The following is a 12,446-nucleotide window of genomic DNA, read 5'->3' on the forward strand; positions in this document are numbered from 1 at the left end:
AATGGTAAAAATGTCCTAAAACAAAACCTCTACTGTCATATTTTTAGAGACTAGTTATGAAAAATAAAAATAAATTAAAAAAGCAATCTTAGCTTTAACCTGATCTTTGACCTATTGAGGGCCACATTAAAACAGACAAAGCATGAGCTGCTTGGCCAGGTCTGCATTTGAATCTTTAGTTCCATCCCAAGTCAAGAGGGAAACCTAAAAAAAGGGTTTTATTGGCTAAGATCGCAGGTGATGCTGAATAGTGAGAATGGTTACCACGGTGATGACAGTGATGGATGTCTATGGTACAGATGGCGTTGATAACGGTAGACGTCGAAGATGATGATGATGATTATTTTTAATCATCCTCCAGGACTCTCTCTCGGAGTACCCGTGCGGCGGAGAACACACCCCGAACCCCATCGCCAGCGCCGTGCCTCTTCAAGCCACGCCCACTTTCACCACCACCACCCAGCTGACCGCCGTGTGCACCGCGATGGAGGCCGGACACACCGTGGCCTTCCTGGGGGACCGAGACGGACGCCTGCACAAGGTTAGCTCCGGTTCCTCGGGCAGAAACTTTCTCTGCTCTTAAGACCCTCCTGTCCTCTGCGGTCGGATCCAGCTCCAGTAAATCCTCTTTTCTGCTCCAACTTCGCTGCTCTCTCGCTCTTTTCATCTTCACATGTGTGTCCATGTTCTCCCTTTAGTGACACTCGCCTCTCCTCCTTTCATTTGAAACTATTTTACCTCCCTCTGCCAGCATGACTTTCAACTCTTCCTCTTCTTAATTTATTCTTTCATTCCTCACCTTGCATGTCAGCACATTTTTCATCTCAGACCTTCACCTCCCTTTGGTGTCTCCTTCCCTTCGTCTCTCCTCCACAGCTGTCTTCCTTCACCTTTCTCTCACGACCTCTACCCTTTCTCTTCTCTCTTCTCGGCTCAGCATTCTAATTCACAGTTACGCCCTGAGGCCCTGAGGATGTATTTATGGGGCCCACAGCCAATTAAATATTCAAACAGATTCTTTTTCCATATGAAAAGAATATTTTTTATACTGATTTTTGGTTTACTTATATTTTAATGGCATAATTATACTAAGAAGATTTGATTATTATGAAGTTTTCTCATCATGTCCTGTTTGTTAATTAAACTGCCCACTCCTGTAGAGATTTTAGTCAAATTTAAGTAAAAACATTTCTGCAAACATAAGGCTGGAGGACCATAATTGGCCTGCCAAGTCAATTTATGTGGCCTGTTTTGGCCAATTATCAATCTCTAGGATACAATAAAGTTCATAAAGAAATAAACAAACATGTTTTATAGGCAATTGAGATTGAGGCGGATGGAAGGAAAATCGGGTGAATGACAAGGATGTTTGTTTGTGCTTGAAGGAGAGAGTGAGTCAAGAGTCAGCCGTGCATAAGGACAGTTAATTAATTTTGACAAGTAACACAGATTAATGCTAAAATTAGCCTCTGAAATTAGGATGAGACTGACTGACTTCTGACATGTCGGGGAAAGTCGGTTTAAGGAGTCACAGGTTTGACACAATGCTCTAAAACGTACATGTATCATTGAACCAAAATCAACTACTAACGGCTACAAAATATAATCAGTAATAAAGTGTTGCTCAATAAGTTTGAATCATTTTTATAATTTAATTTAAAATAACTATGATATATTGTATTATTTATTTTTGTACCCTTTATTTACATTTAAAAACAAATAATTTTTTTTTAAAAACATGTATCTATCTTAATTAGAATTATTTAAATAAATGATACACTTTTTAATATTCAGTCTTTAAAAAAATTAACCAATATTTAATATTTTTGGGGATATTTTTGTATAGTTGTGTTGATTTCTACTCTATGTGAAGTAGAATGAAATAGAATAGTAAAAATAATAATGATATACTTAATTAATTCTAATATTTACAATATTTTGTCCCTATTTCATGATGTATTATTTATTAATAATTGTTATTTAATAATAAAAAAAAATCTCTCCTTCAGCTTCAACAATTTTTGCAATTATAATTGACTTCAATAGGAAGTGTCTTTAATTATATTTTTTATTTAAAGTTCAGTCTTATTAGTCAAGGGTTTTGCTGGTCTGAAGCACTTTGAGGTTCAATCCTGGTAAAAATGGGGACGACACATTATTATCGCTATCATTGGATAACGCAGCAAACATTAGCAAAGACACTGTTAACCCAGTTAGAAATCTAAAAATAATCCAAAAGAGTAAAATAAATTCATTATTTAAAATTTCTCAAAACCACTATCCACGCTAAATTGTAATGGATCTATTTTAATTTTTAGTTTACCGGTTGAAAGTTGTACTTTTTGTCTGTGAAGAAACCGTGGAGCAGTTCTGTGTAAAGAAGATTTTAATGGCAATTGTAAATAATTATTCTGAGATTTCAGGATGACAAGCGGGTGTTGTTGCATAAGTGCGGGTAGAGAGCAGGGAATTGAGGATGAGGAAAATAGAGGAGAGACGATAAAAAAAATGTGGTGAAATGGCTCCCCTGCTGGCGTGTAGGAGCTAATCGAAAGTTGTATTTCAGGTGTTGGTCCACGCGGACCTGTCCGGTGACCTGTACGGGAGAGTGTCCGTGGACAAGGGTGAAGCCATCACTGCCGACCTCATCGTGGATGACGGACAGCAACACATTTTCGTCCTGACCAGCAGCAGGGTGAGTCAGCGGCGACCTTTGACCTCTGATCTTTGATCTAAACGGTCGGGGTTTGTCCCGCAGCTTTCAAAGGTCCCCGTGTCGTCTTGCGAGAGACAGACGGACTGTCAGTCCTGTCTCACCGTCCGGGACCCGTACTGCGGCTGGTGCGTCCTGGAAGGAAGGTATAGCGTGGGAGCCGCGACCCCGACTCGACCTCCGACCCTGGAACAACTTTTAAATCCGTTTGTTGCAGATGTTCAAGAAAGCACGAGTGTCAGCGCCACCTGCAGTCCAACCACTGGCTCTGGAGCTTCAACCAGTCGAATCGGTGCGTGACGGTGCAGAGTCTGCAGCCGGCCAATCAGAGCAAAGACGAGCGGACGCAGGTGAGTGACGCCCCGTGAGATAACGAGCGGCGGACATCAAAGTAAAAAACGCCTGCGCTGGTTTCCCAGGTGACGCTGTCAGTCATCCAGCTGCCGGAGCTCACGGGCGCCGAGACGCTGTCATGTGTCTTCCAGCATCTTCCTCCACAGCCCGCCGTTGTCACGGGAACCAGCATCACCTGTCAATCACCCGCGCCAAAGCTTCTCCCTCCTATGCCGACAGGAAGTGGTCAGTGTTTTTGCAAGATGTTTGAGTTATTGCCCGAGCTGACCCTCGTCCTCTTCGTACCCTCCAGATCACATGATCCTGCCGGTGTCCGTCATGTTCGGTCACGTGACCATCACCACGGGAAACATGACGTTCTTCGATTGTGGCGCCGTGAGCCGCCAGAACCAGAACTCACAGTGAGTCGACACTTTTTTAAGTTTTATAGGGTGTGTATTGGCAAGAATCTGGCGATACGATACATATCACGATATATATTCAATATATTGTGATACCGTACAAGGATATATGTGTAGTATTGTCGAGTACTTGACTCTGGTGTTGCAGAATTTACAGACCACGTGACTCTTGGCGAAGTCGTAACTGTTTTCATTTGTTTTGAAACCAAAATATGTCCAAACATCAGATTTAAAAGCTGCTGGAGTCGACTGTATCCTCTCGTCCTCAGTCTTTTTCATTTCTTTAGAGGAAGTAATGACTGCTGCCTTCAACTAAGCTTCCTGGCAGGAAAATGCCTCAGGATTTTCATGTTAATTGTAAATAACAATTCAATATATTTTACTTGATACAGTTTATTGAAATAAAAACCATAAAAAAAACTATAATAAACAATAATACAAGCCGAAAACATTTTTTTTTTTAATATCGATGCAATGCTATTGAATACCGATAAGGTCAGCGTTGTCCCTGAACGCATTATTGATCGATAGTTCATGAACTAGTTCATATTTTAGAAAGTACTGCCTGATGTACGCTACTCAAAATTATGAACTAGTTCATTTGTGAACTAAACTTTAAACTTGTTAATTTCGAACGTTTCCCAACACTGGATACAGTACCATGAAGGAAATATATTTAAAACGTATATATATTTAAGTGTATCGATATACAATATGCCCCGAAAAATCAGCTTCGAAACTACAGTAGTATCCTCTCGTCCTCAGTCATCACCGGGATAACGCAGGATTTCTTTGTTCCTTTAGTTGCATAGGACGTAATGACTGCTGCCATCTAGCGGCCGGAACTTGAACTGCAGCACACAAATAAATAAACATTGAATATTTGCAGTTAAACTGTAAATATTGTACATTGTTACCTTAACAAGTGGCTCCTGGTGTGTGTCAGGTGTCTCTCGTGCATCAGCAGTGTGTGGAAGTGCAACTGGTGTCCACTGGATCAACTCTGCATCCACGACCACAGCTGTCCCAGCAAACACATCATCCAGAACGAGCGAGTACGGCACTGTTGTCCTGCTTTTTGAAATTTGTCCTCTTGTCCTCGGCCTCACCCTGTCTCTGTCTCTCCGCAGGAATCCACTCGTCCTTCTCTGTGTCCTCTCGTCTTCGCCCTGCAGAGCTCTTCGCTCGTTCCCCTGGGCCAGAGCACCACGCTGGTTCTGAGGGGGAGGAACCTGGACGTGTTCAAGGTAACCTGCTGTGAACACGCTCACAAATAGTGGTGTGAGGAAATATCCATACACTTGAATATATTTATAATAATACATTATTATTTAATAGCACCTTTCATGGGACTCAAGGTTTACAATAAAAACACATAATACAATAAAATCACACAATCATGGTAACGTACTAGCCAGTATTGGAAAACGTTCTACATAAACTAGTTCAGTTCATAGTTCATCATTTTGAGTAACTTACGTCCTCAAAATATAAACTAGTTCCTGAACTATCGTTCAATGTTATTGTATTATTTTTACCATAGTTTTTTCATTGATTTCATTTCAATAAACTGTGTATAAAATACAATAATTGTAATTAGTATTTTTACAATTAACATGGAAATCCTGAAGACTTTTTTTCATTTTTTATAATCTTAAACTAAAACTTCCTGCCGCTAGATGGCAGTAGTCATTACTTCCCTTAGAGAAGTGTAGAAGATGACTGAGGACGAGAGGATACAGTCAACTCTGGCAGTTTTGAAGCGGATGTTTGATGATGTTAGGGTTTCAAAAACAAATGAAAGCAGTTACGACATCGTCAAGAGTCATGTTGTCTGTAAATTCTGAAAGTCAGGTTCTCGACAATACTACAAATGTATACTTGTTGCTACAGTATTGCAATATATCGTATAAATATCATATATCGTGGTGACAGGACGCTGGTGAGTACGAGTGTGTGGTGGACGTCCACGGACAAGAGGTCAGCCTGAAAGCTGCTGGACAGAAGAGGCAAGATGGAACACACACCTTCACCTGCACCCCTCACCAGGTAACACACACACATACACACAAATGCAGAAGCACACAAAGATCTGAACCTGTCTGTCTCTCCAGTTCCAGTCTGTCATCAGCCAGCTTCAGTATCTGGCTCCTGTCTATCTGAGAAGAGGGGAGAGACGCATCGACACTTCGCCTGGCCTCAAACGTACGTGTGTGTGTGTGTCTTTGTGTACTAAATTGTGTCTGCGTCTCACACGTTGTTCATGTGTGTAGTGGAACTGTACGACTGCTCGGCTGGTCAGTCCGACTGCTCGCGCTGCCTGGCCGTGCCCAAAGAGTTCGGCTGTGTTTGGTGTCAGGGAAGCTCCGCCCCCGGCTGTGTCTACAACCAATCGTGTTTCAGCGCTCCGGCGGACACGTGCCCCCCCCCTCAGATCGCTCAGGTACACAAACGATCTGTGTGTGTCACAGTGTGTGTGGTTGTCCTTCATTCACCTGTCGACGTCCGTCTGATCTTCCTCTTGTGTCTTTCTCTCTTCCGTTCTGCATCCGTCAGTGCGTTTGTCACCTGTCTGTCTCTCGGTAAACAACAATCCTACCTTTGTGTCTTTTTCGACTGCTTTGTGTGTTCGTCTCTCATGTGTGTTCTTGTGGAAGCACAATGTTGATTGGTTGGATCTAACGTTTTTAAATTTTGACTTTAAAAAAATGTATTTAAATGTTGTATTTTATAAGCATTATGAATTTTTTGGGATTCATTAAATTAAATAATTTCAATATTGGAATGTTTTATTTGTTGTGTCTTTTATAATAATTTGGAAATCCATTAATATTTTATAATAATTTGTATATTGAATGGTTGATTTTAGATATCCATTTATAAATATCTATATAAATGAAGATAAAATGCGTTTGAAAATGAATTAATTTGGATTTTTTTTATTCTTATTCCAATAATTTAAAAAATACATTTTCTAAATTCAATATTTATAAATTTGTAGGCTTTTAAATTTAATTTAAGACTCCACCTGACAATACCAAAAGAGTACTTTCAGACAACACAACACAGGAATTTCTTTTTAGTGGCATTTCAGAATAAAATAATAAAATAATATGGATTAAATAAAATTAGATTAATAAAATCAAATACAATAAATACATGAAATTGTTAAAAAGAGAAAATACAAATAAATACAATAAGGTTATAAATTCTTATAACTAATTAATCATGGTACGTTTATATATTTTTATATTTAATTTAAAAGGCTACAGTGTTGAATTGAATTGAATTTAGAAAAATAATGTTTGAATTATTTGAATAAGGATATCAAACTAATTTTGAAAATATTCAAATGTATTAATAGTGTTAAAAAACATTAAGATAATGTAAAGATATCTCTCTGCAGGTGGTTCCTCTGTCTGGGCCTCTAGAGGGCGGCGTCAGGGTGACCATCACTGGCACGAACATGGGGATGAAGTACCAGGATGTGGTGGGCGGAGTCACAGTGGCGGGCGTGCAATGTCGGCCTCTGCCGGAGGAGTACCACATCTCCACCAGGTCTGACAAAAGCCGACTCACTCCGGGGGGTCCACGTGTGTGAACATGTGTGTACTTGTGTGTATGGCAGGGTTGTGTGTGAGCTGCAGCCCAGTGGGAAACCCATCGCCGGACCTGTCCTTGTTACCGTGGGAACCAACCCACCTGGACATTCACTGCAGACCTTCACCTACCAGGTGAGATCTTCACCCAAGGTTTATGGACTACATGATTCTGATCCGTTTTTTTTCAGGACCCGCAACTCTTAGGCCTGATCCCTGAGAAAGGTCCGGTGTCAGGAGGAACCAAGCTGACCGTTAGGGGGCGCCGGCTGATGACCGGGCAGACTACCGATTTGACGGCCTTCCTGGGCCCGCTTCCCTGCTCCATGTGAGTCCCCGAAACACTGAAAGACTTCAAAGACTTCCCACTAATATCTTGTCTTCAGAGTGGACCGGGTCAGCGACTCCCAGCTGGTGTGTCAGACAAGCCCCAGCAACCGGACCGGAGCTTTTCCAGTTCGGGTTTTGTTCGGCAAGGCTGGACGTCTAGTTCCCAAAGTGAATTTCCGTTACCTGGAGGACCCGGTCATCACGGAGGCCACGCCCACCGAGAGCTTCTACGCGTAAGCGAGACACCAACACTAGACAAAATGAATACACTAAAATATCGCTATACATTTTTTTTAACGATACTGCATGGATATTTAACAGCACTGTAGAGATTATAATATATATATATTTATTTACTTTTTTATCCTTCATAGTTATTTTATGATTAATAAAACAATTATAATAATTTGTGTTCAAGTGTTTGTTTGAATGTGTGTCAGTTTGTGTGTGTATCTGTGTGTGAGTATGGGAGAGTGTATGTGTAAGTGTGTGTGTGTGTGTGTGTGTGTGTGTGTGTGGTTATGTATGTATGTATCTATGTGTGTTGAGTGGTATCTAAGATGTACAATAAACGTGCAAATATTCATGGTTAATTTTTGTGTTGCAATTCAACCTCCTGCCGCTAGATGGCAGCAGTCATTATATGTACATACCCCGGCAATAACTGAGGACGAGAGGATACAGTAAACTCCAGTAGCCTTTAAAGCTTATGTGTGTACATATTTTGGATCAATACTACAAATAGAACCTTATTTACAATATCACAATATGTTATTACTCGATCCGCACCCCAGATACGTGAGCATACCATGTGACCTGAAGGTTCTCTGTGCACAGTGGGGGGCGTGTCATCCAGGTGACGGGCAAAAACCTGGACGTGGTGCAGCAGCCCGTCCTCCAGGTGTCCGTGGAGCCTGTGGAGGACCAGAGAGTGCGGCGCCGGAAAATAATGGCCGTCCTCACCTCCAGGCAGCAGCTGGTCTTCAACAGCACCGTAGCGACCGTGAGAGCAAAGAGCTGGTTTCATAAAGTCCACCCTGGTCTCACCCGTCTGTCCCTCAGGTCTCTGAACGCTGCTCCGTCCTCTCGTCCACCCGCATGACGTGTCCCACACCTGAGGTCAGCGAGGACGTCCGGGTGAAGGACGTGTGGTTTCAACTGGACAGTGTGAGGGTTTACTTCCAGCATGTAAAGGTACGTCTCCGATATCCTGATGTCACTGAGATACTTCCATAACCGTCGCTGACATGATCATGTCTCTGCTCAGGGTCAGAAGTTCCAGTACTACCAGAACCCCAAGTTGTTTCACCTCAACAAAGACGCCCCTGAGGTGCCGTACAGGTTCAAGCCAGGAGGAGTCATCGCGGTGGAGGCGAGTCCAGCTTTTAATGTTTTTTTCCGAGATGGTCCTAACAAAGTCTGTGACGTTCCTGTCTGGCAGGGTCAGGATCTCACCCGGGCCATGACCCGGCAGGAGGTTAAAGCCTTACTGGGAGACCAGGAGTGTGAAGTGAAGACCCTGGACAGCACACACCTGTACTGTGAACCCCCCACGTCTCTGCCTGATGGTCTGCCCAGTCTGAGGGTACATACTAGTAAATACTTGTACACACTTGTATACTAGTATACTAGTTGTATACTGTTGAACAAACATGTATGCCATATACACACTTGTTTACTGTTGTATACACTTGTACACACTTGTATACTGTTGAACAAACATGTACACACTAGTACACACTAGTATACACTTGTACACACTTGTATACTGTTATACACACTAGTACATGCTTGTATACTGTTCTACACACTACTATACACTTGTAAACACTTTTACACACTTGTATACTGTTATACACACTTTTATACTGTTGTACAGACTAGTATACACTTGTATACTGTTGAATACACTTATACACACTTGTACACACACTTATGCACATTTAAACACTTGTTCACACTAGTCCACCCTTGTACACAATAGTTCATACACACTTCTACATACTTTTTCACACTTGTGGACATGTGTAAATGCTTGTCCAAACTTGTACAAACTTACACACTAGTACACACTAGTATACACTTGTACACACTTGTATACTGTTATACACACTAGTACATGCTTGTATACTGTTCTACACACTACTATACACTTGTAAACACATTTTACACATTTGTACACTCTTATACATACTAATACAGAATAGTTGTACTGTACATAATAGTACACACTAGTACTGTACACACTTCTACACACTTGTATACACTAGTTCTGTACACACTAGAACTGTACACGCTAGTGCACACTAGTACACACTTGTACACACTAGAACTGTACACACTAGTGCACACTAGTACACACTTGTACACACTTGTACACACTAATATAAAAAACACACTTTTTATTCACTGGTCATTTGAAATCATCATTAAAGGTTTAACTTTGTCTCTCAGGTCATGATGGGGAACTACAAGAAGGACCTGGGATTCGTCCAGTACGATACCGACTCTCCTCTGCCTCCGGTGCCGTTGGCTGCTCAGATTGGTTTGGGGGCCGGAGCTGCCGTCATCATCCTGTCTGTGCTGGTGGTCATCCTGATGTACAGGTGAGCTGCAACAGAACCAGACTCAATCTCATGATGTTGTATCATTCCTGATGCTTGTGTGTGCAGGAGGAAGAGTAAACAAGCGCTGCGCGACTACAAGAAGGTTCTGTTGCAGCTGGAAACCTTGGAGATCAACGTTGGAGATCAGTGTCGTAAAGAGTTCACAGGTAGGCGGTGAATCAGGCGGTTGAAACGACAAAATAAAATCCATAATCTGTGTCTCTGTTAGACCTGATGACCGAGATGATGGACCTCAGCAGTGACGTAGGAGGTCCGGGGCTTCCTCTCCTGGACTACCGCACTTACGCGGAGCGAGTCTTCTTCCCGGGACAACAGGCTCCTTTGAGTCGGCAGCTGGACCTGCCGGACTCGCGGAGGCAGACGGTGGAGCAGGGCCTGCAGCAGCTCAACAGTCTCCTCAACAACCGGGTCTTCCTCATCCGGGTCGGTAGAGTTGACCTGGAGTAGCATCTGGTCCTGAACCTGCCCGTGACGCGTCCTTCTCGTCCTTCAGTTCATCCACACACTGGAGGCCCAGCAGGGATTCTCTCAGCGGGACCGCGGCTATGTTGCTAGTTTACTGACGCTAGCTCTGCACGACAAGCTGGAGTACTTCACAGACGTGATGAAGAGCCTCCTGCAGGACCTGGTCCAGGTGTACGTGGCCAAGAACCCCAAACTCATGCTGCGAAGGTACGGAAAAAAAACACTTGATCCCCGAAGAGGTTTGAACCACTTACATTTGACTCATTTATCAAGCTAATTCTGAAGATAACACAAAAGCACTATTAGAAGAAGCTAATACTATTAGCTTCATTATCAGCTTCATTATTAGCCTCAGTGTTATCTTTAGTGTTATCTTCAGTATTAAATACTGAAGCTGACACTAAATATAGCACTGAAGCTAATAATGAATTTAACACTCAAGCTTACACAAAAGATTATACTGAAGATACAAATGAAGCTAATAATGAAGCTAAGACTCAAGCTAACACTGAAGCCAACCCTAGAGCTAACACTGAAGCTAACGCTAAAGCTTTAATTTTAGTAAAACTTTTAGATCTTCCCTTAAGAGTTAATTTTATATTTTGTCTTAAAACGGACAAGACAAAATATGTTATATTGTTTTTATCAATATCTTTGTTTCATATTTTAATTATTTCTTCTTTTAAGCCCTTTAAGATTGCTTGATATAAAAGGCACAACAATTCAAATGTATTAATATTATTTTATTTTGATGAAGCTAACAGTTTCTGTGAATGATTTATTGACACTCATACAAAAGTTTTCAGGAACGATCAATAAACTGTAACTGTTAGTTGTCATATCCTGCTCGACCACTGACTGACCACCAAAGGGTCTCATTTCATGTCAAACTTCTCTTACAGAACAGAGACGGTGGTTGAAAAGATGCTCACTAACTGGATGTCCATCTGCCTCTACTCCTTCCTCAAGGTCAGATATATTTGACCCGTCCTCCCCGAATATATATTAATAGATTATTGTTATCCGGTTGTGTTATAATGTGTTTATCAAACTAAAAAAGTAATGACATTGACAGGAGGAGGCAGGAGAACCGCTCTACATGCTGTACCGGGCCATCAAGTACCAGGTGGACAAGGGTCCCGTGGATGCAGTGACGGGCAGAGCCAAGCGGACCCTCAACGACAGCCACCTGCTGCGAGAGGACGTGGACTTCTGCACCCTGGTAACCACAGAAACCACAGAAAGGTACCGGGTCACGATCTGACGCTCCGCATCTCTCACAGACGCTGACGGTGCTGGTGAAGAACGGAGTGGACGTCCAGCCCTGCCCGGTCAAAGTGTTGGACACCGACACCATCACTCAGGTGCGTGTCCACCAGAGCGTGTTGTCTTCCAGTGACTCTAATCGCGCTGCTCCGAACAGGTGAAGGACAAGATCATGGACCAGGTCTACCGAGGCGCCCCCTTCTCTCAGAGACCCGCAGCCGACAACCTGGACCTCGGTACCGTCCTGCTCGTCTTCCTTGTGTCGATGTGATCCGGCTAATGTTTTCCTTGTCTGGCCCCGCAGAGTGGCGCTCTGGACAGGCGGGTCACCTGACGCTGTCAGACGATGACGTCACGGCCGTCGCTCAGGGACGCTGGAAACGAATAAACACGCTGCAACATTACAAGGTTTGAACATGTTCTTGCATCACCTGCTCTCGGAATCAGGTTCTCAAATTCATGAACTCGCCGTCTCGCAGGTTCCCGACGGCGCCACGGTGGCTTTGATTCCCCGTTGTCATAGCAACAGTGCGCTACGAGTAAACCAGATCTACCAGACTGGAGAAAGTAAGATCATCTATATAATTAACTGCACTTTTGTAATGCATTTACACTGGCGCGACAGCACCCTCTAGTGGTTGACGATTTATTTATTTTGTCATTTTTAAACGTTTTAAAAGTGTTTTCTATT

General features: G+C 42.6%; 1 protein-coding gene across 1 annotated transcript in view; it reads left to right on the forward strand.

Moving 5' to 3' along the window:
• plxnb3 (plexin B3) overlaps positions 1-12,446 on the forward strand; it is a 44,590-nt gene that overhangs the window by 27,712 nt on the left and 4,432 nt on the right. The window contains exons 5-33 of the mRNA XM_087780944.1: positions 362-541; positions 2,567-2,695; positions 2,759-2,859; positions 2,931-3,063; positions 3,133-3,292; positions 3,360-3,468; positions 4,415-4,523; positions 4,599-4,715; positions 5,404-5,517; positions 5,583-5,673; positions 5,742-5,911; positions 6,875-7,026; positions 7,097-7,202; positions 7,259-7,395; positions 7,454-7,630; positions 8,235-8,400; positions 8,460-8,591; positions 8,665-8,769; positions 8,839-8,982; positions 9,852-10,003; positions 10,070-10,170; positions 10,233-10,447; positions 10,518-10,696; positions 11,392-11,458; positions 11,565-11,711; positions 11,773-11,853; positions 11,913-11,991; positions 12,060-12,163; positions 12,235-12,322. Of these exons, the coding sequence (XP_087637070.1) occupies positions 362-541; positions 2,567-2,695; positions 2,759-2,859; positions 2,931-3,063; positions 3,133-3,292; positions 3,360-3,468; positions 4,415-4,523; positions 4,599-4,715; positions 5,404-5,517; positions 5,583-5,673; positions 5,742-5,911; positions 6,875-7,026; positions 7,097-7,202; positions 7,259-7,395; positions 7,454-7,630; positions 8,235-8,400; positions 8,460-8,591; positions 8,665-8,769; positions 8,839-8,982; positions 9,852-10,003; positions 10,070-10,170; positions 10,233-10,447; positions 10,518-10,696; positions 11,392-11,458; positions 11,565-11,711; positions 11,773-11,853; positions 11,913-11,991; positions 12,060-12,163; positions 12,235-12,322 (3,745 nt within the window). The remainder of the gene's footprint in view (positions 1-361; positions 542-2,566; positions 2,696-2,758; positions 2,860-2,930; positions 3,064-3,132; positions 3,293-3,359; positions 3,469-4,414; positions 4,524-4,598; positions 4,716-5,403; positions 5,518-5,582; positions 5,674-5,741; positions 5,912-6,874; positions 7,027-7,096; positions 7,203-7,258; positions 7,396-7,453; positions 7,631-8,234; positions 8,401-8,459; positions 8,592-8,664; positions 8,770-8,838; positions 8,983-9,851; positions 10,004-10,069; positions 10,171-10,232; positions 10,448-10,517; positions 10,697-11,391; positions 11,459-11,564; positions 11,712-11,772; positions 11,854-11,912; positions 11,992-12,059; positions 12,164-12,234; positions 12,323-12,446) is intronic.

The sequence above is a fragment of the Callionymus lyra genome, chromosome 19 (genome assembly GCF_982586985.1).
Source record: "Callionymus lyra chromosome 19, fCalLyr1.hap1.1, whole genome shotgun sequence".
Taxonomy (NCBI): Eukaryota; Metazoa; Chordata; class Actinopteri; order Syngnathiformes; family Callionymidae; genus Callionymus; species Callionymus lyra.